This window comes from Coregonus lavaretus, assembly GCF_964263955.1.
Source record: "Coregonus lavaretus genome assembly, contig: HAP1_SCAFFOLD_765, whole genome shotgun sequence".
In the NCBI taxonomy this organism is placed as follows: domain Eukaryota; kingdom Metazoa; phylum Chordata; class Actinopteri; order Salmoniformes; family Salmonidae; genus Coregonus; species Coregonus lavaretus.
Window position 1 is genome coordinate 77,130 of NW_028163825.1, and position 26,353 is coordinate 103,482.

General features: G+C 45.0%; 2 protein-coding genes across 4 annotated transcripts in view; one reads left to right on the top strand and one right to left on the bottom strand.

Moving 5' to 3' along the window:
* Positions 1-796: 796 nt before the first annotated feature.
* On the bottom strand, positions 797-11,635 carry LOC311117749 (nucleolar protein 58-like). Of its 2 annotated transcripts, none has more exons than XM_084192670.1 (12): positions 11,489-11,635; positions 10,770-10,846; positions 10,572-10,624; positions 9,433-9,694; positions 9,055-9,119; positions 7,616-8,023; positions 7,240-7,403; positions 6,990-7,124; positions 4,182-4,243; positions 1,945-2,087; positions 1,377-1,504; positions 797-1,286 (listed from the first exon to the last, which is right to left on the bottom strand). In XM_084192670.1, the coding sequence occupies exons 1-12, from the start codon at positions 11,531-11,533 to the stop codon at positions 1,230-1,232; spliced, it is 1,599 nt and encodes a 532-aa protein (XP_084048796.1). In that variant the 5' UTR covers positions 11,534-11,635; the 3' UTR covers positions 797-1,229. The 2 variants fall into 2 exon arrangements, with proteins under 2 accessions (XP_084048796.1, XP_084048795.1); XM_084192669.1 differs by having other exon boundaries at positions 1,377-1,510.
* Positions 11,636-15,893: 4,258 nt separating this feature from the next.
* LOC311117750 (FMR1-interacting protein NUFIP1-like) overlaps positions 15,894-26,353 on the top strand; it is a 43,019-nt gene continuing 32,559 nt past the window's right edge. The window contains exons 1-3 of one of the 2 annotated variants that reach the window (XM_084192672.1): positions 15,894-16,221; positions 16,580-16,650; positions 20,593-20,694. In XM_084192672.1, coding sequence (XP_084048798.1) covers positions 16,014-16,221; positions 16,580-16,650; positions 20,593-20,694 — 381 coding nt within the window. In that variant the 5' untranslated portion in view covers positions 15,894-16,013. Of the gene's footprint in view, positions 16,222-16,579; positions 16,651-20,589; positions 20,695-26,353 lie in introns of both variants that reach the window. The other variant, XM_084192671.1, reaches the window with a different exon arrangement.

The window sequence follows — 26,353 nt, forward strand, 5'->3', positions numbered from 1 at the left end:
ATTCAAACACCCGCTTGGAGTTTGCCAAAAGCCACCTAAAGGACTCTCAGACCATGAGAAACAAGATTCTCTGGTCTGATGAAACCAAGATTGAGCTCTTTGGCCTGAATGCCAAGCATCACGTCTGGAAGAAACCTGGCACCATCCCTACGGTGAAGCATGGGTGGCAGCATCATGCTGTGGGGATGTTTTTCAGTGGCAGGGACTGGGAGACTAGTGAGGATCGAGGGGAAGATGAACGGAGCAAAGTAGAGAGATCCTTGATGAAAACCTGCTCCAGAGCGCTCAGGACCTCAGACTGGGGCAATGGTTCACCTTCATAGGAGTGGCTTCGGGACAAGTCTCTGAATGTTCTTGAGTGGCCCAGCAAGAGCCCAGCCTTTAACCCGATCTAACATCTCTGGAGACCTCAAAATAGTTGTGCAGCAACGCTCCCCATCCAACCTGACAGAGCTTGAGAGGATCTGCAGAGAAGAATGGGAGAAACTCTCCAAATTTGTAGTGTCATACCGAAGAAGACTCGAGGCTGTAATCGCTGCCAAAGGTGCTTCAACAAAGTACTGAGTAAAGGGTATGAATACTTATGTAAATGTAATATTTCAGTTTTGTATTTTGAATACATTTGCAAAATATCTATAAACTTGTTTTTGCTTTGTCATTATGGGGTATTGTGTGTAGATTGATTAGGGGGGGAAAAAACTATTTAATCAATTTTAGAATAAGGCTGAAACGTAACAAAACGTGGAAAGTCAAGGTGTCTGAAAACACTATAGCTGGAATGAAGGGAAATACCATCGTCTGAGAAAATGGATTTAATCCACCAGAGCAGAAGTTGACTGTTATGGACAAAGACTTGTGGGAAACAACAGACATCAAAACAGCTTTTAAAAATGGTATGTTGTTAAACCAGTGGAGAAATGAAATGTTTTAACATGAACATTGACAAGCTGATATTGTATACAATCCATTGGCTCTTTAGGTTACAGTATACTAAAAAAGGGTCATCTTAAACGCAAATCCACACAGTAGGATTTTTACACGATCATTAAGTCTCATTCCTAATCATAACAGATCAGCTGCTGGTCATTCTGAAATAACCTCTGTCTCCAGTTCCTCTCTCCGCTAGCCTTTAAACGGCTAATACGTGACAGTCAGGCCCCTGGTAGATGCATGTGCAACGACAACTAAAAGTCCTAATATAATACAGTTTCTCCCCAACCAGAAGCAGATTATTCTCCCTCTTCCTCCTTGACCTTCTTCTTTTTCTTCTTCTTCTTCTTTGATGACTAAATCACAAGAAATAGGGTTATGGTTAGTATGTTTGTTCAGACAGAACAGCTGAGATGAGCATGTCCCCATCATGCATTGCTACGTACTTCCTCTGTGGGAGAGACGGTCGCCTCCTCTTCCTCCTCCTTCACGTCCATCGCCTCCTCCGCTGCCTCGGCTTTCCTCGCCTTCTTTTTCTTCTTCTTGGGAGTTTCTTCTGCTGCCGTTGACGCCTCTGGTTCTGAATGAAAACAGAACGCACCATGAGACAAGACAACTTAATACAGACTGCTGAGATTCTTTTATTTTATATGAATAGACGGCCGAGAACGGGTCTCATGTTATGGATTGTGTTATAGACGGCTGAGAACGGGTCTCATGTTATGGATTGTGTTATAGGCGGCTGAGAACGGGTCTCATGTTATGGATTGTGTTAGTCGGCTGAGAATGGGTCTCATGTTATGGATTGTGTTATAGACGGCTGAGAACGGGTCTCATGTTATGGATTGTGTTATAGGCGGCTGAGAACGGGTCTCATGTTATGGATTGTGTTAGTCGGCTGAGAATGGGTCTCATGTTCTGGATTGTGTTATAGGCGGCTGAGAATGGGTCTCATGTTAGGAATTGTGTTTATATAAATAGGATGTTGTATTATGGAAGAGGGGCCCAACTGACCTTCCACAGGTTCTTTCTTGGGTTTCTTGGATTTGACTGCCACCGGTGTGACCACCTCTTCCTCCTCCACCTCCTCAAACTTCCTCTTCTTGGAAACAGAGGGGAGGGTGGAGTCTCCGGAGGGGTCGTACACCTTCACGTCACTATGGAGACACGACAGAATGTTAACATAGACATGACAAAACGTTATTTCCCAGTAGGGCTGGTAATTAGTCGACTGGTCGATAGGCCGTTAGTCGACCAAGACGTTTTTTAGTCGAGCAGTAGCAAATCATATTTTTTTATGTGGAACACTAGACACCCTTCTGATTCGCTCCCATTTCATTGCGGAGGCCGAGGCCAACCCTGGTGCGGAGGCCGAGGCCAACCCTAGTGCGGAGGCCGAGGCCAACCCTAGTGCGGAGGCCGAGGCCAACCCTAGTGCGGAGGCCGAGGCCAACCCTAGTGCGGAGGCCGAGGCCAACCCTAGTGCGGAGGCCGAGGCCAACCCTAGTGCGGAGGCCGAGGCCAACCCTAGTGCGGAGGCCGAGGCCAACCCTAGTGCGGAGGCCGAGGCCAACCCTGGTGCGGAGGCCGAGGCCAACCCTGGTGCGGAGGCCGAGGCCAACCCTGGTGCGGAGGCCGAGGCCAACCCTGGTGCGGAGGCCGAGGCCAACCCTGGTGCGGAGGCCGAGGCCAACCCTGGTGCGGAGGCCGAGGCCAACCCTGGTGCGGAGGCCGAGGCCAACCCTGGTGCGGAGGCCGAGGCCAACCCTGGTGCGGAGGCCGAGGCCAACCCTGGTGCGGAGGCCGAGGCCAACCCTGGTGCGGAGGCCGAGGCCAACCCTAGTGCGGAGGCCGAGGCCAACCCTAGTGCGGAGGCCGAGGCCAACCCTAGTGCGGAGGCCGAGGCCAACCCTAGTGCGGAGGCCGAGGCCAACCCTAGTGCGGAGGCCGAGGCCAACCCTAGTGCGGAGGCCGAGGCCAACCCTAGTGCGGAGGCCGAGGCCAACCCTAGTGCGGAGGCCGAGGCCAACCCTAGTGCGGAGGCCGAGGCCAACCCTAGTGCGGAGGCCGAGGCCAACCCTAGTGCGGAGGCCGAGGCCAACCCTAGTGCGGAGGCCGAGGCCAACCCTAGTGCGGAGGCCGAGGCCAACCCTAGTGCGGAGGCCGAGGCCAACCCTAGTGCGGAGGCCGAGGCCAACCCTAGTGCGGAGGCCGAGGCCAACCCTAGTGCGGAGGCCGAGGCCAACCCTAGTGCGGAGGCCGAGGCCAACCCTAGTGCGGAGGCCGAGGCCAACCCTAGTGCGGAGGCCGAGGCCAACCCTAGTGCGGAGGCCGAGGCCAACCCTAGTGCGGAGACGGAGGCCAACCCTAGTGCAGAGACGGAGGCCAACCCTAGTGCGGAGGCCGAGGCCAACCCTAGTGCGGAGGCCGAGGCCAACCCTAGTGCGGAGGCCGAGGCCAACCCTAGTGCGGAGGCCGAGGCCAACCCTAGTGCGGAGGCCGAGGCCAACCCTAGTGCGGAGGCCGAGGCTAACCCTAGTGCGGAGACGGAGGCTAACCCTAGTGCCGAGGCCAACCCTAGTGCGGAGGCCGAGGCCAACCCTAGTGCGGAGGCCGAGGCCAACCCTAGTGCGGAGGCCGAGGCCAACCCTAGTGCGGAGGCCGAGGCCAACCCTAGTGCGGAGGCCGAGGCCAACCCTAGTGCGGAGGCCGAGGCCAACCCTAGTGCGGAGGCCGAGGCCAACCCTAGTGCGGAGGCCGAGGCCAACCCTAGTGCGGAAGCCGCAGGGATGGTCCTATAGGCTACCTGGCCTGCGCTCAAATGTAGACCTATAAATGTGCCCATTTGGGGATCTGATAGTATTTCTGATTGGCTTAACGCACCACCACTAATGACCTGTGGAGCTTCTCAAAGAAAACAAAGTCTGTTTTTACATCCATTGAGAATTACAATAGTTCTTCGATGTATTTGAAAAATCTTTCCAGCTCTCTCCATTTCGATTACCACTCAGCGTGAAAGGGAAAAGTAATGCTCTGATCAATTCTTATCCAGAGACACGACAGACGGCTAGTTACCAGAGACACGACAGACGGCTAGTTACCAGAGACACGACTAGTTACCAGAGACACGACAGACGGCTAGTTACCAGAGACACGACAGACGGCTAGTTACCAGAGACACGACAGACGGCTAGTTACCAGAGACACGACAGGTTAGTTACACAACACAGTTGTCTCCAGGTGTAACTCACCTCTTGTGTTGGTATTTGTCAGACTTGGCCATGGCTTTGCCTGTTCCACTGATTCTTCTGATCTGAAGGGAGAAACCAGGGTCAGTACAATATTAGGGGAGGAGTAGGGGACTATAAGAGTAGGGGACCACAGTAGGGGACTAGTAGATTAGGGGACCACAGTAGATTAGGGGACTAGTAGATTAGGGGACCACAGTAGATTAGGGGACTAGTAGATTAGGGGACCACAGTAGATTAGGGGACTAGTAGATTAGGGGACCACAGTAGATTAGGGGACTAGTAGATTAGGGGACCACAGTAGATTAGGGGACTAGTAGATTAGGGGACCACAGTAGATTAGGGGACCACAGTAGATTAGGGGACTAGTAGATTAGGGGACCACAGTAGATTAGGGGACTAGTAGATTAGGGGACCACAGTAGATTAGGGGACTAGTAGATTAGGGGACCACAGTAGATTAGGGGACTAGTAGATTAGGGGACCACAGTAGGGGGACTAGTAGATTAGGGGACCACAGTAGGGGGACTAGTAGATTAGGGGACCACAGTAGGGGGACTAGTAGATTAGGGGACCACAGTAGGGGGACTAGTAGATTAGGGGACCACAGTAGATTAGGGGACTAATAAGAGTAGGGGACCACAGTAGGGGACTAGTAGATTAGGGGACCACAGTAGATTAGGGGACCACAGTAGGGGGACTAGTAGATTAGGGGACCACAGTAGGGGGACTAGTAGATTAGGGGACCACAGTAGATTAGGGGACTAGTAGATTAGGGGACCACAGTAGATTAGGGGACTAGTAGATTAGGGGACCACAGTAGATTAGGGGACTAGTAGATTAGGGGACCACAGTAGATTAGGGGACTAGTAGATTAGGGGACCACAGTAGATTAGGGGACCACAGTAGATTAGGGGACTAGTAGATTAGGGGACCACAGTAGATTAGGGGACTAGTAGATTAGGGGACCACAGTAGATTAGGGGACTAGTAGATTAGGGGACCACAGTAGATTAGGGGACTAGTAGATTAGGGGACCACAGTAGGGGGACTAGTAGATTAGGGGACCACAGTAGGGGGACTAGTAGATTAGGGGACCACAGTAGGGGGACTAGTAGATTAGGGGACCACAGTAGGGGGACTAGTAGATTAGGGGACCACAGTAGATTAGGGGACTAATAAGAGTAGGGGACCACAGTAGGGGACTAGTAGATTAGGGGACCACAGTAGATTAGGGGACCACAGTAGGGGGACTAGTAGATTAGGGGACCACAGTAGGGGGACTAGTAGATTAGGGGACCACAGTAGATTAGGGGACTAGTAGATTAGGGGACCACAGTAGATTAGGGGACTAGTAGATTAGGGGACCACAGTAGGGGGACTAGTAGATTAGGGGACCACAGTAGATTAGGGGACTAGTAGATTAGGGGACCACAGTAGATTAGGGGACTAGTAGATTAGGGGACCACAGTAGATTAGGGGACTAGTAGATTAGGGGACCACAGTAGATTAGGGGACTAGTAGATTAGGGGACCACAGTAGATTAGGGGACTAGTAGATTAGGGGACCACAGTAGATTAGGGGACTAGTAGATTAGGGGACCACAGTAGATTAGGGGACTAGTAGATTAGGGGACCACAGTAGATTAGGGGACTAGTAGATTAGGGGACCACAGTAGATTAGGGGACTAGTAGATTAGGGGACCACAGTAGATTAGGGGACTAGTAGATTAGGGGACCACAGTAGATTAGGGGACTAGTAGATTAGGGGACCACAGTAGATTAGGGGACTAGTAGATTAGGGGACCACAGTAGATTAGGGGACTAGTAGATTAGGGGACCACAGTAGATTAGGGGACTAGTAGATTAGGGGACCACAGTAGATTAGGGGACTAGTAGATTAGGGGACCACAGTAGATTAGGGGACTAGTAGATTAGGGGACCACAGTAGATTAGGGGACTAGTAGATTAGGGGACCACAGTAGATTAGGGGACTAGTAGATTAGGGGACCACAGTAGATTAGGGGACTAGTAGATTAGGGGACCACAGTAGATTAGGGGACTAGTAGATTAGGGGACCACAGTAGATTAGGGGACTAGTAGATTAGGGGACCACAGTAGATTAGGGGACTAGTAGATTAGGGGACCACAGTAGATTAGGGGACTAGTAGATTAGGGGACCACAGTAGATTAGGGGACTAGTAGATTAGGGGACCACAGTAGATTAGGGGACTAGTAGATTAGGGGACCACAGTAGGGGGACTAGTAGATTAGGGGACCACAGTAGATTAGGGGACTAGTAGATTAGGGGACCACAGTAGATTAGGGGACTAGTAGATTAGGGGACTAGTAGATTAGGGGACCACAGTAGATTAGGGGACTAGTAGATTAGGGGACCACAGTAGATTAGGGGACTAGTAAAGTAAGGGACCACAGTAGGGGGACTAGTAGTGAGACTAGTTGGATATCACTGTTCAATAATACAACTAGTAGAGTAAGGGACCACAGTAGGGGGACTAGTAAAGTAAGGGACCACAGTAGGGGACTAGTAGTGAGACTAGTTGGATATCACTGTTCAATAATACAACTAGTAGAGTAAGGGACCACAGTAGGGGGACTAGTAAAGTAAGGGACCACAGTAGGGGACTAGTAGTGGGACTAGTTGGATATCTCTGTTCAATAATACAAGCTCAGATGAGGTAGTGACTGAAAAGCATCAGGTAGTTTCAGGACTGTTGACATTAGTCATCATCATCACTGCTTGGCATCTCATGTAGTCTGGTTGTTCTGGGCCTCCACCAGAGATCTACTTACTCCCTTCTCCTCTAGGTGGCGTAGTCTGGCCTCCAGCTTGGCACGGTTCTCAACTCCCATCTCAGCGTTGGTGTCCTCTCCCAGGGCATCGTAGCGGATCGCCAGAGATGCTTTGGCTGCCAGCATCCTGGAGATCTGAGAGGCCAGAAAGCAGCTGGATCAGAACGGTATCACCCCTGGAACATGACAGCAGTCCCGTAGTGTGAAGAGACATTCTACTTCTAGTGTTGGGATGGAACAAAAGCCTCACCTTGCCCTTGTTCTTGGCAGAGGTCTGCCCCACCAGAGAGGCGTGGTAGATGAGACCATATTTGGGCGTGTCCCTGCGGGTCTTCAGGGCTCTGAACAGGGCCTTCTCTGCTCCCAGGATCTGGACTGTGGAGGCCGGGTGCTTTGCCAGGTTCAACAGGGACCCTGTCAGAGAGAACCACAACATTTAGGAGCAGTTGGACTTTCCAGCTGCCTGCTACAGGTGTCCAGGTAAGAGGTCTCAATACAAGCTCAGATGAGGTAGTGACTGAAAAGCATCAGGTTTCAGGATTGTGACATATAGTCGTCATAATCACAGCTTGTTTTGTGTTGTGAATGATTCCTGCTGTGTGATTGGCTGTTATATCATGACTCACCGGCGTGGGAGATGAGCCGCGCCCCCACCAGTTCCCCCACCATGACAGTCAGGTTGGGAGCGATAGCCATCATCCTGTTCTTCAGATAGTCGTACAGCTGGGTGCGGTACTCTGTGATCTCTATCACCTGGTCACACAGGTGCATGATGTTACCGATGTCCTCCTCTGACACCTCCGTTCCCATGGAGATCTCTGCAGCCAGTTTGACCTCTGCCTCAACCTCTTCAGGTAGATGTTCGGACAGGTCCGTGGTGGCCACGTTGGTACGGGCCCCTATCTTCCGGACACTCTTGCAGTAGGCCAGGTTGTCTGTGATGATCTTCCCCACCTCGGGGAAGTGCCAACCGTACCACTCCCTACAGCGCATGATGTAGTTGTTGAGCTCCTTGTCCAGGTCATCTAGTAGAGCTAGACAGACCATAACACTAGTTACAGAGCTAGACAGACCATAATACTAGTTACAGAGCTAGACAGACCATAATACTAGTTACAGAGCTAGACAGACCATAATACTAGTTACAGAGCTAGACAGACCATAATACTAGTTACAGAGCTAGACAGACCATAACACTAGTTACAGAGCTAGACAGACCATAATACTAGTTAGAGACAGACCATAATACTAGTTACAGAGCTAGACAGACCATAATACTAGTTAGAGACAGACCATAATACTAGTTACAGAGCTAGACAGACCATAATACTAGTTAGAGACAGACCATAATACTAGTTACAGAGCTAGACAGACCATAATACTAGTTAGAGACAGACCATAATACTAGTTACAGAGCTAGACAGACCATAATACTAGTTACAGAGCTAGACAGACCATAATACTAGTTACAGAGCTAGACAGACCATAACACTAGTTACAGAGCTAGACAGACCATAATACTAGTTAGAGACAGACCATAATACTAGTTACAGAGCTAGACAGACCATAATACTAGTTACAGAGCTAGACAGACCATAATACTAGTTACAGAGCTAGACAGACCATAATACTAGTTAGAGACAGACCATAATACTAGTTACAGAGCTAGACAGACCATAATACTAGTTAGAGACAGACCATAATACTAGTTACAGAGCTAGACAGACCATAATACTAGTTACAGAGCTAGACAGACCATAATACTAGTTAGAGACAGACCATAATACTAGTTACAGAGCTAGACAGACCATAATACTAGTTACAGAGCTAGACAGACCATAATACTAGTTACAGAGCTAGACAGACCATAATAATAGTTACAGAGCTAGACAGACCATAACACTAGTTACAGAGCTAGACAGACCATAATACTAGTTACAGAGCTAGACAGACCATAATACTAGTTACAGAGCTAGACAGACCATAATACTAGGTACAGAGCTAGACAGACCATAATACTAGGTACATTAGGTTGTGGCCCATCCCTGGTCTAAGAGGTACTTACAGATAGCTTGAACTATCATGGTATCCACTTTGTCAGGGCTGAACTTCAGCTTGTAACGGGACAAACTGTGGAAACAGAAACAGATCAGGATCTTCCATAGCAGCCTTTCAGGTCTTTGGAAACAGAAACAGATCAGGATCTTCCATAGCAGCCTTTCAGGTCTTTTATGAATATGACAGAGGTGCTGCCTCAGGGGTAGTGACGAATGCTGAGGAAATCTACACGAGGTTTCAGACAGCAAGATATAATCATCGGCAACACACTTCATGTTAATGATTTTAAATGGAAGTAAATTATAAAGTGTTAGTCTAATGTATTTTTCGTTATAAGACTAGTCTAATGGAGATCCTAATGAATCCAGTGTGTGATCCACCCTACCTGTGAGCCAGTCCCAGAGACATGGCGCTGATCTCCCGGGGGGGCAGGCCAGTGATCAGGGCCTCCATCTGTGTCCTGATCCCTCTCATCAGTTCAGCCACCGCAGGGCTGTGGACGCAGCTCAGGTTCAACTTCTCCTTGATCACGCCTCCCAGTTTAGCGTCGCTGATGGCCAGCTGTTCATGAGCTTCTTTAGCCACCACTTTCTTCAGGATCTTCTTCAGACTCTTCCCCATTTTCCCTTCTGTCATGGCAGTGGCCGCTGGGCACAGGAGAGGGAAGGTGTGTTATAGATCCATCATGAAGACAGGAGAGAAGGTATGTTATAGATCCACGTGTGAGAGAGAGAGATCCAACATGAAGACAGGAGAGAAGGTACACTACATGACCAAAAGTATGTGGACACCAACTCTAAATATGGAGTTGGTCCCCCTTTGCTGCTATAACAGCCTCCACTCTTCTGGGAAGGCTTTCCACTAGATGTTGGAACATTGCTGCGGGGACTTTCTTCCATTCAGCCACAAGAGCATTAGTGAGGTCGGGCACTGATGTTGGGCGATTAGGCCTGGCTCACAGTCTGCGTTCCAATTCTTCCCAACGGTGTTCGACAGGGTTGCGGTGAGGACTTGATGCAGGCCAGTCAAGTTCTTCCACACCGATCTGGTACACTATAGTGAGAGCAGGAAGTGTATACTGGCTTCGGCTTCTCACGATGGACAAACAGCATTAACCTGCCTGGCAGAGTGTAACAGTGTTGCTTCCGTCCCCCTCCTCGCCCCTACCTGGGCTTGAACCAGGGACCCTCTGCACACATCCACAACAGTCACCCTCGAAGCACCGTTACCCGTCGCTCCACAAAAGCAGCGGCCCTTGCAGAGCAAAGGGAAACAACTACTTCAAGGTCTCAGAGCAAGTGACGTCACCGATTGAAATGCTACTAGTGCGCACCGCTAACTAGCTAGCCAGTTCACACTGGTTTCACTCACTCCCCTTTTGACCTTCTCCTTTTCTGCAGCAACCAGTGATCCGGGTCAACAGCATCAATGTAACCGTGTTGCTAGTGTGTAACTAGCTGGTTCCATGGGCACTACCTGGTAGACTATAGTGAGAGCAACAGGAAAGGGGAAAGGATTCTGTACCTGCCAAAGCCTCTGTTGTGTCCTGGAATTTCTCAAAGTGCTTCAACTTCACTCTGGAAGGAGAAATGGTGCAACGTGTTATTTGACAACTCCAGAATCATGTTCGTTATGCTGATAATATGTAATACTACTGTTCATTGACAACGTATTCAATCGAATCTAAACACTCCTTTATCCAAACATGGGGCCAAAACTCACACTTTGTTGGCCTTCTCCGGCGTTTCGAACTCCTTCCATAAACTGTCCACCTCTTGGAGCTTTGACTCGTCGAGGACCTGGAACAAAAAAAAGGTTCAAAGATCTATCAAGTACACAGGCATTCCTTAAATTACCTTCATTTAACTAAACACGGTTTACATGTGTTGTCATTCAAACTCCTCTGTCAACTGGGTCATGATCAGTAACGGGTGAGCCTGGCAAGAAAGCCAGCATGCGGTCCTTCCAAAATACCACGCACCAGTTATGCTAACTAGGCTAGGAAGAGTAGCCTATTTTAACTGTTGGGTAAGCATTGGCAGCAAATAAATAATTCAACTTTAAAAACGGCAAAACGGGTTCAAATAGTTGCACAGTTCCAGAAGCCCAGTCCAAGGTAGCAAAGTACCCGTGGCTATCCAGCGGATATCCGTAGCTTGTTAACTTGCCACATGCAACGTGGTTGCTTGACTACTGCGTGTTGGATGGGAAGGCCCAGCTGCAGTGAAAATAAGGATTGCATGCCAGAACTACCACGACGACCTGAATAGAGAACCAACGGGTACTGTAAACAAAGTCAAACAGTTCTTGACATCGAAATAGTTTGTATTTTAATGCAATAGATGGCTAGCTGCACTGCGAACCCGGTTAGATTATTTAAAATGTCATGCATCCATCTAAAAATCTTAGAATTTAGAATATAACTTTAGCTAAATACTCACTTTAAATATTGCATAACCAGCAGCGGTTTCAAATAAAACAAGCATCTCTGACGCTTTTTCACCAAGTTTAAACAAACAAAAAATGTATCTCCTTCTCTAGTCACCACGCTGCTCCAACTGAAGAGTGCTGCACGCGGTGATCTGTGTGCTGCATCCGGAAGCACGTTCTCTCTTCAACATCGCGAGAAGTGGCAGAATGAACCACCCCGGAAACACGTTCTCTCTTCAACATCGCGAGAAGTTGCAGAATGAACCACCCGGAAACACGTTCTCTCTTCAACATCGCGAGAAGTTGCAGAATGAACCACCCGGAAACACGTTCTCTCTTCAACATCGCGAGAAGTTGCAGAATGAACCACCCGGAAACACGTTCTCTCTTCAACATCGCGAGAAGTTGCAGAATGAACCACCCGGAAGCACGTTCTCTCTTCAACATCGCGAGAAGTGGCAGAATGAACCACCCGGAAACACGTTCTCTCTTCAACATCGCGAGAAGTTGCAGAATGAACCACCCGGAAACACGTTCTCTCTTCAACATCGCGAGAAGTTGCAGAATGAACCACCCCGGAAACACGTTCTCTCTTCAACATCGCGAGAAGTTGCAGAATGAACCACCCCGGAAACACGTTCTCTCTTCAACATCGCGAGAAGTTGCAGAATGAACCTTTTGGAGGCATAAACAAATCAGACAATAACATTTTGGTCGCGTACCGCCAACACAAATTTAGCAGTTGTTATCGCGGGTGTAGAGAAATGCTTATGTTCCATACAGTAATACCTAGCAATACAAAACAATACGCGCAAATTCCCCCGAAATAAGACAGGAATTACGTTTTTTTTTTTTTAAGTATATATGTTTGCTGTCACATACACTGGTTAGTTGTTTTACAGGCTCAGCTGTAGTAGTATGGCGACCCTGGAGCAAATTAGGGTTTTTTACCTTGTTGGCTTGGTATTCAAAACAGAGACCTTTCGGTTAATGGCCCAACACTAACCACTAGGCTACCTAGTCCGGAATATAAATATATACACTACCAGTCAAAAGTTTGGACACACCTACTCATTCAAGGGTTTTTCTTAATTTTTAATATTTTCTACATTGTAGAATAATAGTGAAGACATCAAAACTATAAAATAACACATATGGAATCTCTTTGCCTGTTTGACGAACATCAATACAGGACTAAGATTGAATCGTACTACACCGGCTCTGACGCTCGTCGGATGTGGCAGGGCTTGAAAACTATTACAGACTACAAAGGGAAGCACAGCCGCGAGCTTCCCAGTGACACAAGCCTACCAGACGAGCTAAACCACTTCTATGCTCGCTTCGAGGCAAGCAACACTGAAGCATGCATGAGAGCACCAGCTGTTCCAGATGACTATGTGATCAAGCTCTCCGTATCCGACATGAATAAGACTTTTAAGCAGGTCAACATTCACAAGGCCAGACGGATGCAGACGGATTACCAGGACGTGTACTCCGAGCATGTGCTGACCAACTGGCAAGTGTCTTCACTGACATTTTCAACATGTCCCTGACTGAGTCTGTAATACCAACATGTTTCAAGCAGACCACCGTAGTCCCCGTGCCCAAGGACACTAAGATAACATGCCTAAATGACTCCCGACCCGTAGCACTCACGTCTGTAGCCATGAAGTGCTTTGAAAGGCTGGTCATGGCTCACATCAACACCATTATCCCAGAAACCCTAGACCCACTCCAATTTGCATACCGCCCCAACAGATCCCCAGATGATGCAATCTCTATTGCACTCCACACTGCCCTTTCCCGCCTGGACAAGAGGCACACCTACGTGAGAATGCTATTCATTGACTACAGCTCAGCGTTCAACATCAACGATGAGACAGCCTATAGGGAGGAGGTCAGAGACCTGGCCGTGTGGTGCCAGGATAACAACCTCTCCCTCAACGTGATCAAGACAAAGGAGATGATTGTGGACTATTATATTATTACAACAGGGAAAAAAAGAGGACTGACCACACCCCCATTCTCATCGACAGGGCTGTAGTGGAACAGGTTGAAGCTTCAAGTTCCTTGGTGTCCACATCACCAACAAACTATCATGGTCCAAACACACCAAGACAGTCGTGAAGAGGGCACGACAAAGCCTATTCCCCCTCAGGAGACTGAAAAGATTTGGCATGGGTCCTCAGATCCTCAAAAAGTTATACAGCTGCACCATCGAGAGCATCCTGACTGGTTGCATCACCACCTGGTATGGCAACTGCTCGGCCTCCGACCGCAAGGCACTACAGAGGGTAGTGCGTATGGCCCAGTACATCACTGGGGCCAAGCTTCCTGCCATCCAGGACCTCTATACCAGGCGGTGTCAGAGAAAGGCCCTAAAATTTGTCAAAGACTCCAGCCACCCTAGTCATAGACTGTTCTCTCTGCTATCGCACGGCAAGCGGTACCGGAGAACCAAGTCTAGGTCCAAAAGGCTTCTTAACAGCTTCTACCCTCAAGCCATAAGACTCCTGAACAGCTAATCATGCCTACCCGGACTATTTGCATTGCCATCTGATGCAGCACTCCATCACTCTCCTTCTTGGTAAAATAGCCCTTACACATCTAAAATAAGCAAAGAGAAATGACAGTCCATCATTACTTTAAGACATGAAGGTCAGTCAATACGGAACATTTCAAGAACTTTGAACGTTTCTTCAAGTGCAGTCGCAAAAACCATCAAGCGCTATGATGAAACTGGCTCTCATGAGGACCGTCAAGGCAAAGGATGGCTATTTAAAGAATCTCAAATATAAAATATATTTTGATTTGTTTAACACTTTTTTGGTTACTACATGATTCCATATGTGTTATTTCATAGTTTTGATGTCTTCACTATTATTCTACAATGTAAAAAATAGTAAAAAATAAAGAAAAACCCTTGAATGAGGAGGTGTGTCCAAACCTTTGACTGGTAGTGTATGTATATGATGGTGCGTATAGACATTATGGACAGTATATGAATAGAAAAGGTGTGTACAGCAGTAGTTATATAGAGTACCACAGTATGAGTCATAATACCCATAAAACCTAGCGGTCAAACATGGAAATGGTTCCAATCGTTTTTCCATCATTCATTTTTCCCATAGGGGATTTTAGAAACACATAAAATAAGGGCTGTGTTTCGTGTAGGCTTACCTTGGCGTGACGTTTTGATTACCGTGTAAATCTCTCTCGGACAAGATTCCTTTTATCAATATATTCGCCTGTATTTAATTAATTAGCTGCTAATGTGGCTATCATAAAGAACTACAAATGCCATGATGATCTGGACGAGACTGCCAAATCGAGGCAAATGTAAGAATCTCTGGATTAACTATCTAATGTTAGCTAAATGTAGTAATTAATAAATTGGCTAAACATTTTTAAATGGACAATTCTGTGAACTGTCTTGTGCAAGTTTTAAATTGACACAATACCTGTTAGCAAAGGTGTCAGCTAGAGATAATGTGCAGGAGCTTGCAGGGATTTGTAGTTTTGCATGATGTCTACTTTGATAATAATTAGCAGTTTCGAATCTGAGAGTAAATTGAGCAGTTTATATTGATATTAGTCACCTTGTCCGAGAGAGATTTAGATGGTTATGAAAACGTCACGTCAGAGTAAGCATTCAAGAAACACAGCCCTTATTTTAAGTGTTTCTAAAATCCCTTATGGGAAAAATGAATGGTGGAAAAACGATTGGAACAATTTCCCTCTTTGACCACTAGGTTTTATATGTATAATCAAATCAAATCATCACATTTATTTGTCACATACACGTGTTTAGCAGATGTTATTGCGGGTGTAGCGAAATGCTTGTGCTTCTAGCTCCGACAGTGCAGTAATATCTAACAATTTCACAACATATACCCAATACACACAAATCTATGTAAGGAATGGAATTTAAGAATATATACATATATGGACAAGCAATGACACCTCCACTGTGGGGCTCTATCAGATGAGCCTTGAATAGGATACTGTATATACATATTAAGTGGGTAAAACAGTATGTGAACCTTATTAAAGTGACCAGTGTTCAATGACTATGTACATAGGGCAGATATAATTCTACATGAGTTAGTTTTCATAAACTACATGAGTTATGGTACATTTTCATTGTGCCTAAATCGTTGTTACTTCAAATAATTATATTATTGAATTGTTTTTGGTTGGTGTAAACTAACGGATATGACGTTCAGTCTGGCGAACACGCTTTGCGCATCTAAACTTGTCGCGTTCACGTTCTAGTCGGAAGTAGGAAATTCTGAAATGTCCGACTTGATGACTGGTTGAAAGCGGCACGTGTATATAACTACAACCAGTACCTACATAGAAAGTCGGACATTTCAGAGTTTTCTAGTTCCGACTAGCACGTGAACGCGGCAACTCGAGCATAAAAATACACGTGTCGTAGCGGTTCTTATTATACCTCCGTGGTCGTAGCTAGACAAACATTTATACAAACGAATTGAACCGACACAACGTTGAAGAAGAGGCGCCACCTACATCATGAATGATTTTGGAAGCTACCCTCCGCCGAACTTTGGCTCTCCTCCAGGTTCGATGGTAAGACCGCCAACGTTCCATCCACCTCCTAGCAACTTCCAGCCCAGTATGTGGAACTGGTACGAGCCGCCATCCGAGCCGTGGAGCTACAACGGCCAGGGAGAACACTGGAACGGCGGCCCCGAACCCGGTCGACCCAGAGGCTCATATGGTGAGTACTGTACTAATACTAACAAGGAGAGTTCTGGTACTAGTAGCGGCCTGGCTGAGAGCCCCTGGTGGACTACTGTTACTGTCAGGTCTGTTGAAGGAAACTCCCATGACGCATTTTAGTGGAGTAGGGCCGACTAAGCGTGGCCCATTATAATGTAGGTCTATAATTTGGGCTAGGTTGAACCAATATCTGGGCAGAGGAGATGCTGGTTCAGGGCTAGGTCTGACTAAACTTGACTTGAAAGCACTTCTCCTGCATCATTATCAGAACAGAAGTGTCAGATTGGTGATGACTGAACTGAACCCAGCTGTAGGCTACATGTCATAATATTGTCGTATTGACCATTGACCCACAGGCCGGAACTTCCATCGTGGACATGGAAACGGAAGGCAGGACTATGGTCCTCCCAACAACCAGTGGAAAAAGGTAGTACATCCACTATCAAACTAAAAGCCAGGTCTCTGATATATCTACTGGGAACTGCCAAAGTAATGGAAACACTGAGTGTACAAAACATTAACAACTCCTTTCTAATATTGAATTGCACCCCCTCTTTGCCCTCAGAACAGCCTCAATTTGTCAGGGCATGGACTCTACAAGGTGTCGAAAGCGTTCCACAGGGATGCTGGCCCATGTTGACTCCAATGCTTCCCACAGTTGTCAAGTTGGATGGATGTTCTCTGGGTGGTGGACAATTCTTGATACACATAGGAAACTGTTGAGCGTGAAAAACCCAGCAGCGTTGCAGTTCTTGACACAAACCTGTGCGCCTGGCACCGACTACCATACCCCGTTCAACTACAGTTAAATATTTTGTCTTGCCCATTCACCCTCTGAATGGCACACATACACAATCCATGTCTCAAGGCTTAAAAATCCTTATTTAACCTGTCTCCTCCCCTTAGTCTCCTCCCCTTAGTCTCCTCCCTTTAGTCTCCTCCCCTTAGTCTCCTCCCCTTAGTCTCCTCCCTTTAGTCTCCTCCCTTTAGTCTCCTCCCTTTAGTCTCCTCCCCTTAGTCTCCTCCCTTTAGTCTCCTCCCCTTAGTCTCCTCCCCTTAGTCTCCTCCCCTTAGTCTCCTCCCCTTCTACACCTTCATCAACACATGGGCAACTTTGATGGGGATGGCAGCCACAAAAAAAGGAAGTCATCATGAGGGTCCCAGTGGCTCGTGGGTCTTCGTACCCACATCCATTTAGTTTTCCATCAACAAAACACCAAACGATGGAGTTTCTCATGGAACAATGGTGTCGCCTCCCTCCAACGGAGTTCCAGACGCTTGTAGAATCTGTCCCAAGGTGCCTTGAAGCAGTTCTGACCGCTGGTGGCCCAACACCCAATTAAAGGGAATCATCTCCAGCACCACCCCAACATCAACAATGAGAAAATGGTGCGTTTTCTATGTTTTTTTTAGTAAAACAGATTGAGGAAGATGGGTGTTTCCAATGACGACATCGGTGTACATCGTTTTGATTTTAACCAGTTATGAGGCATTGCCTACTAATTGTCTATTAATGATGATGTCATTGGAAACACTTATCTTCCTCTGTTTTACTCCAAAACATAGAAACGCTCCATTTTCACATGTTGAGGTGCTGCTGCAGATGATGAATATGAAGTGGTGACGTTTCCCTTTAAGACACTGTGTTGGGGTGTTGCTGCAGATGATGAATATGAAGTGGTGACGTTTCCCTTTAAGACACTGTGTTGCTGTTTCCTTTATTTTGGCAGTTACCTGTACATACAGCATAAACAGGAAGACGGGGCGGCAGGTGCAGTGAGGGGGAAAAGTATTTGATCCCCTGCTGATTTTGTACATTTGCCCACTGACAAAGACATGATCAGTCTATCATTTTAAATGTATGTTTATTTGAACAGTGAGAGACTGAATAACAACAAAAATCCAGAAAAATGCATGTAAAAAATGTTATACATTGATTTGCATTTTAATGAGGGAAATAAGTATTTGACCCCTCTGCAAAACATGACATAGTACTTGGTGGCAAAACCCTTGTTGGCAATCAGAGGTCAGACGTTTCTTGTAGTTGGCCACCAGGTTTGCACACATCTCAGGAGGGATTTTGTCCCACTCCTCTTTGCAGATCTTCTCCAAGTCATTAAGGTTTCGAGCCTGATGTTTGGCAACTCGAACCTTCAGCTCCCTCCACAGATTTTCTATGGGATTAAGGTCTGGAGACTGGCTAGGCCACTCCAGGACCTTAATGTGCTTCTTCTTGAGCCACTCCTTTGTTGCCTTGGCCGTGTGTTTTGGGTCATTGTCATGCTGGAATACCCATCCACGACCCATTTTCAATGCCCTGGCTGAGGGAAGGAGGTTCTCACTCAAGATTTGACGGTACGTGGCCCCGTCCATCGTCCCTTTGATGCGGTGAAGTTGTCCTGTCCCCTTAGCAGAAAAACACCCCCAAAGCATAATGTTTCCACCTCCATGTTTGACGGTGGGGATGGTGTTCTTGGGGTCATAGGCAGCATTCCTCCTCCTCCAAACACGTTGAGTTGATGCCAAAGAGCTTGATTTTGGTCTCATCTGAACACAACACTTTCACCCAGTTCTCCTCTGAATCATTCAGATGTTCATTGGCAAACTTCAGACGGGCCTGTATATGTGCTTTCTTGAGCAGGGGGACCTTGCGGGCGCTGCAGGATTTCAGTCCTTCACGGCGTAGTGTGTTACCAATTGTTTTCTTGGTGACTATGGTCCCAGCTGCCTTGAGATCATTGACAAGATCCTCCCATGTAGTTCTGGGCTGATTCCTCACCGTTCTCATGATCATTGCAACTCCACGAGGTGAGATCTTGCATGGAGCCCCAGGCCGAGGGAGATTGACAGGTCTTTTGTGTTTCTTCCATTTGCGAATAATCGCACCAACTGTTGTCACCTTCTCACCAAGCTGCTTGGCGATGGTCTTGTAGCCCATTCCAGCCTTGTGTAGGTCTACAATATTGTCCCTGACATCCTTGGAGAGCTCTTTGGCCTTGGCCATTGTGGAGAGTTTGGAATCTGATTGATTGATTGATTGCTTCTGTGGACAGGTGTCTTTTATACAGGTAACAAGCTGAGATTAGGAGCACTCCCTTTAAGAGTGTGCTCCTAATCTCAGCTCGTTACCTGTATAAAAGACACCTGGGAGCCAGAAATCTTTCTGATTGAGAGGGGGTCAAATACTTATTTCCCTCATTAAAATGCGAATCAATTTATAACATTTTTGACATACGTTTTTCTGAATTTTGTTGTTGTTATTCTGTCTCTCACTGTTCAAATAAACCTACCAATAAAATTATAGACTGATCATGTCTTTGTCAGTGGGTAAACGTACAAAATCAGCAGGGGATCAAATACTTTTTTCCCTCACTGTAGCCTCGAGGTTAAACCCTAATTGCCCCAAGGGCCCCAAGGGCCCTGTAAAATGGCGACTCCCTGCAGGTCTCTCAGGGAGCGCTGGGATATGCAGAAAGACACAGTCCATTACACACTGTGACAGGACAAATATAAGCAACCCCCAAATAATAATAATAATCATGAAGATGGAAGGTCTTTTCTCTTCGATCAGGGATGGAGGGGCAACTGGCGGCCTGCTTGTAAAATGAATGTGGTTGTGCAAAATCATCAATTAGGCCATGTGTATAAGCATCACTCAATTAGGCCATGTGCATAAGCATCACTCAATTAGCCCATGTGCATAAGCATCACTCAATTAGGCCATGTGGATAAGCATCACTCAATTAGGCCATGTGCATAAGCATCACTCAATTAGGCCATGTGCATAAGCATCACTCAATTAGGCCATGTCAGCTACATTGTCTTAGATTGGTCAGTCAAGCGGCCAGCTATTTAAACTTGTCGGAAGCATGGTTGAATTTCCGACCAGGGTGGGGCCCATTGATCATCAGTTATCATATTAAAAACTGCAAGCATTCGCCTCCACCCTATCGCAAAATGAATAGAATTGCATGAAATTAGTGACAAATTGCAGAATTCTCTCCGCCCCAGGGCAAAATGGGCAGAGTTCTCTCCGCCCCAGGGCAAAATGGGCAGAATTCTCTCCGCCCCAGGGCAAAATGGGCAGAATTCTCTCCGCCCCAGGGCAAAATGGGCAGAATTGCAGGAATGAACTTTAAAACGTACATGTTTTTTCTCCTGTCATGAGGGGGCCGCTAAAATGTTTTGCTCGCAAGGTGTGTGGGGGTGTATGGATGTAGGTACACTGACCCTCTATAGCCCCTCATGATGAGTTGTGTTTCTTTGTGGCCCCTGCTTCCATCAGTTGTCCAGCCCTGTCTTACAGTGTAACACTCCAATAGGGATACTGATTTGACTGTAATGGTTCAAATGTTTTTCTTTCCAGCAGAAAAATAAAAAAGAGCCCGTTTTTTCACATTTCTGTGACCCGTGTGACAGAGGCTTCAAAAACCAAGACAAGTACGACGAACACGTCTCTCAACATGTCAAGGTAACTGATTCTCATGATCCAATGATTCTGAGGTGATGAACTGAACGTGATGACATCATACTAGGTCATCAGGGTTCCAAGTTTCCATTGTTGGTCTACCTTTAGTAAAACAGGCAAAGCATTGTGTTGGTCTACCTTTAGTAAAACAGGCAAAGCATTGTGTTAGTCTACCTTTAGTAAAACAGGCAAAGCATTGTGTTAGTCTACCTTTAGTAAAACAGGAAAAGCATTGTGTTAGTCTACCTTTAGTAAAACAGGCAAAGCATTGTGTTAGTCTACCTTTAGTAAAACAGGAAAAGCATTGTGTTAGTCTACCTTTAGTAAAACAGGCAAAGCATTGTGTTAGTCTACCTTACCTTTAGTAAAACAGGAAAAGCATTGTGTTAGTCTACCTTACCTTTAGTAAAACAGGAAAAGCATTGTGTTAGTCTACCTTTAGTAAAACAGGCAAAGCATTGTGTTAGTCTACCTTACCTTTAGTAAAACAGGAAAAGCATTGTGTTAGTCTACCTTTAGTAAAACAGGCAAAGCATTGTGTTAGTCTACCTTTAGTAAAACAGGAAAAGCATTGTGTTAGTCTACCTTTAGTAAAACAGGCAAAGCATTGTGTTAGTCTACCTTTAGTAAAACAGGCAAAGCATTGTGTTAGTCTACCTTTAGTAAAACAGGCAAAGCATTGTGTTAGTCTACCTTTAGTAAAACAGGAAAAGCATTGTGTTAGTCTACCATTAGTAAAACAGGCAAAGCATTGTGTTAGTCTACCTTTAGTAAAACAGGCAAAGCATTGTGTTAGTCTACCTTTAGTAAAACAGGAAAAGCATTGTGTTAGTCTACCTTTAGTAAAACAGGCAAAGCATTGTGTTAGTCTACCTTTAGTAAAACAGGCAAAGCATTGTGTTAGTCTACCTTTAGTAAAACAGGCAAAGCATTGTGTTAGTCTACCTTTAGTAAAACAGGAAAAGCATTGTTAGTCTACCTTTAGTAAAACAGGCAAAGCATTGTGTTAGTCTACCTTTAGTAAAACAGGCAAAGCATTGTGTTAGTCTACCTTTAGTAAAACAGGCAAAGCATTGTGTTAGTCTACCTTTAGTAAAACAGGAAAAGCATTGTGTTAGTCTACCTTTAGTAAAACAGGCAAAGCATTGTGTTAGTCTACCTTTAGTAAAACAGGCAAAGCATTGTGTTAGTCTACCTTTAGTAAAACAGGCAAAGCATTGTGTTAGTCTACCTTTAGTAAAACAGGCAAAGCATTGTGTTAGTCTACCTTTAGTAAAACAGGCAAAGCATTGTGTTAGTCTACCTTTAGTAAAACAGGCAAAGCATTGTGTTGGTCTACCTTTAGTAAAACAGGCAAAGCATTGTGTTAGTCTACCTTTAGTAAAACAGGCAAAGCATTGTGTTAGTCTACCTTTAGTAAAACAGGCAAAGCATTGTGTTGGTCTACCTTTAGTAAAACAGGCAAAGCATTGTGTTAGTCTACCTTTAGTAAAACAGGCAAAGCATTGTGTTAGTCTACCTTTAGTAAAACAGGCAAAGCATTGTGTTAGTCTACCTTTAGTAAAACAGGCAAAGCATTGTGTTAGTCTACCTTTAGTAAAACAGGCAAAGCATTGTGTTAGTCTACCTTTAGTAAAACAGGCAAAGCATTGTGTTAGTCTACCTTTAGTAAAACAGGCAAAGCATTGTGTTGGTCTACCTTTAGTAAAACAGGCAAAGCATTGTGTTAGTCTACCTTTAGTAAAACAGGCAAAGCATTGTGTTGGTCTGCCTTTAGTAAAACAGGCAAAGCATTGTGTTAGTCTACCTTTAGTAAAACAGGAAAAGCATTGTGTTAGTCTACCTTTAGTAAAACAGGCAAAGCATTGTGTTGGTCTACCTTTAGTAAAACAGGCAAAGCATTGTGTTAGTCTACCTTTAGTAAAACAGGCAAAGCATTGTGTTGGTCTGCCTTTAGTAAAACAGGCAAAGCATTGTGTTAGTCTACCTTTAGTAAAACAGGAAAAGCATTGTGTTAGTCTACCTTTAGTAAAACAGGCAAAGCATTGTGTTAGTCTAGCTTTAGTAAAACAGGCAAAGCATTGTGTTAGTCTAGCTTTAGTAAAACAGGCAAAGCATTGTGTTAGTCTACCTTTAGTAAAACAGGCAAAGCATTGTGTTAGTCTAGCTTTAGTAAAACAGGCAAAGCATTGTGTTAGTCTAGCTTTAGTAAAACAGGCAAAGCATTGTGTTAGTCTACCTTTAGTAAAACAGGCAAAGCATTGTGTTGGTCTACCTTTAGTAAAACAGGCAAAGCATTGTGTTAGTCTACCTTTAGTAAAACAGGCAAAGCATTGTGTTGGTCTACCTTTAGTAAAACAGGAAAAGCATTGTGTTAGTCTACCTTTAGTAAAACAGGAAAAGCATTGTGTTAGTCTACCTTTAGTAAAACAGGCAAAGCATTGTTAGTCTACCTTTAGTAAAACAGGAAAAGCATTGTGTTAGTCTACCTTACCTTTAGTAAAACAGGAAAAGCATTGTGTTAGTTAAACAGGCAAAGCCTTCTGTTAGTTAAACAGGCCAAGCCTTCTGTTAGTTAAACAGGCCTTCTGTTAGTTAAACAGGCAAAGCCTTCTGTTAGTTAAACAGGTAAAGCCTTCTGTTAGTTAAACAGGTAAAGCCTTCTGTTAGTTAAACAGGTAAAGCCTTCTGTTAGTTAAACAGGTAAAGCCTTCTGTTAGTTAAACAGGCAAAGCCTTCTGTTAGTTAAACAGGCAAAGCCTTCTGTTAGTTAAACAGGCAAAGCCTTCTGTTAGTTAAACAGGTAAAGCCTTCTGTTAGTTAAACAGGTAAAGCCTTCTGTTAGTTAAACAGGCAAAGCCTTCTGTTAGTTAAACAGGCAAAGCCTTCTGTTAGTTAAACAGGTAAAGCCTTCTGTTAGTTAAACAGGCCAAGCCTTCTGTTAGTTAAACAGGCAGAGAATTGTTAGTCTTCCTTTAGTAAAACAGGAAAAGCATTGTGTTAGTCTACCTTTAGTAAAACAGGAAAAGCATTGTGTTAGTCTACCTTTAGTAAAACAGGCAAAGCATTGTGTTAGTCTAGCTTTAGTAAAACAGGCAAAGCATTGTGTTAGTCTAGCTTTAGTAAAACAGGCAAAGCATTGTGTTAGTCTAGCTTTAGTAAAACAGGCAAAGCATTGTGTTAGTCTAGCTTTAGTAAAACAGGCAAAGCATTGTGTTAGTCTACCTTTAGTAAAACAGGCAAAGCATTGTGTTGGTCTACCTTTAGTAAAACAGGCAAAGCATTGTGTTAGTCTACCTTTAGTAAAACAGGCAAAGCATTGTGTTGGTCTACCTTTAGTAAAACAGGAAAAGCATTGTGTTAGTCTACCTTTAGTAAAACAGGAAAAGCATTGTGTTAGTCTACCTTACCTTTAGTAAAACAGGAAAAGCATTGTGTTAGTTAAACAGGCAAAGCCTTCTGTTAGTTAAACAGGCAAAGCCTTCTGTTAGTTAAACAGGCCTTCTGTTAGTTAAACAGGTAAAGCCTTCTGTTAGTTAAACAGGCCTTCTGTTAGTTAAACAGGCAAAGCCTTCTGTTAGTTAAACAGGCAAAGCCTTCTGTTAGTTAAACAGGCAAAGCCTTCTGTTAGTTAAACAGGCAAAGCCTTCTGTTAGTTAAACAGGTAAAGCCTTCTGTTAGTTAAACAGGCCTTCTGTTAGTTAAACAGGCAAAGCCTTCTGTTAGTTAAACAGGCAAAGCCTTCTGTTAGTTAAACAGGTAAAGCCTTCTGTTAGTTAAACAGGCCTTCTGTTAGTTAAACAGGCAAAGCCTTCTGTTAGTTAAACAGGCAAAGCCTTCTGTTAGTTAAACAGGCAAAGCCTTCTGTTAGTTAAACAGGTAAAGCCTTCTGTTAGTTAAACAGGCCTTCTGTTAGTTAAACAGGTAAAGCCTTCTGTTAGTTAAACAGGCCTTCTGTTAGTTAAACAGGCAAAGCCTTCTGTTAGTTAAACAGGCCTTCTGTTAGTTAAACAGGCAAAGCCTTCTGTTAGTTAAACAGGTAAAGCCTTCTGTTAGTTAAACAGGTAAAGCCTTCTGTTAGTTAAACAGGTAAAGCCTTCTGTTAGTTAAACAGGCCTTCTGTTAGTTAAACAGGCAAAGCCTTCTGTTAGTTAAACAGGCCTTCTGTTAGTTAAACAGGTAAAGCCTTCTGTTAGTTAAACAGGCCAAGCCTTCTGTTAGTTAAACAGGCAGAGAATTGTTAGTCTTCCTTTAGTAAAACAGGAAAAGCATTGTGTTAGTCTACCTTTAGTAAAACAGGAAAAGCATTGTGTTAGTCTACCTTTAGTAAAACAGGCAAAGCATTGTGTTGGTCTACCTTTAGTAAAACAGGCAAAGCATTGTGTTAGTCTACCTTTAGTAAAACAGGCAAAGCATTGTGTTAGTCTAGCTTTAGTAAAACAGGCAAAGCATTGTGTTAGTCTACCTTTAGTAAAACAGGAAAAGCATTGTGTTAGTCTACCTTTAGTAAAACAGGCAAAGCATTGTGTTAGTCTACCTTTAGTAAAACAGGAAAAGCATTGTGTTAGTCTACCTTTAGTAAAACAGGAAAAGCATTGTGTTAGTTAAACAGGCCAAGCCTTCTGTTAGTTAAACAGGCCTTCTGTTAGTTAAACAGGTAAAGCCTTCTGTTAGTTAAACAGGTAAAGCCTTCTGTTAGTTAAACAGGCCTTCTGTTAGTTAAACAGGTAAAGCCTTCTGTTAGTTAAACAGGTAAAGCCTTCTGTTAGTTAAACAGGCAAAGCCTTCTGTTAGTTAAACAGGCAAAGCCTTCTGTTAGTTAAACAGGCCTTCTGTTAGTTAAACAGGTAAAGCCTTCTGTTAGTTAAACAGGTAAAGCCTTCTGTTAGTTAAACAGGCCTTCTGTTAGTTAAACAGGCAAAGCCTTCTGTTAGTTAAACAGGCCTTCTGTTAGTTAAACAGGCAAAGCCTTCTGTTAGTTAAACAGGCCTTCTGTTAGTTAAACAGGAAAAGCATTGTGTTAGTTAAACAGGCCTTCTGTTAGTTAAACAGGTAAAGCCTTCTGTTAGTTAAACAGGCAAAGCCTTCTGTTAGTTAAACAGGCAAAGCCTTCTGTTAGTTAAACAGGCAAAGCCTTCTGTTAGTTAAACAGGCCTTCTGTTAGTTAAACAGGCAAAGCCTTCTGTTAGTTAAACAGGCAAAGCCTTCTGTTAGTTAAACAGGCCTTCTGTTAGTTAAACAGGCCTTCTGTTAGTTAAACAGGCAAAGCCTTCTGTTAGTTAAACAGGCAAAGCCTTCTGTTAGTTAAACAGGCCTTCTGTTAGTTAAACAGGCAAAGCCTTCTGTTAGTTAAACAGGCAAAGCCTTCTGTTAGTTAAACAGGCCTTCTGTTAGTTAAACAGGCCTTCTGTTAGTTAAACAGGTAAAGCCTTCTGTTAGTTAAACAGGCAAAGCCTTCTGTTAGTTAAACAGGCAAAGCCTTCTGTTAGTTAAACAGGCAAAGCCTTCTGTTAGTTAAACAGGTAAAGCCTTCTGTTAGTTAAACAGGCAAAGCCTTCTGTTAGTTAAACAGGCAAAGCCTTCTGTTAGTTAAACAGGCAAAGCCTTCTGTTAGTTAAACAGGCAAAGCCTTCTGTTAGTTAAACAGGCAAAGCCTTCTGTT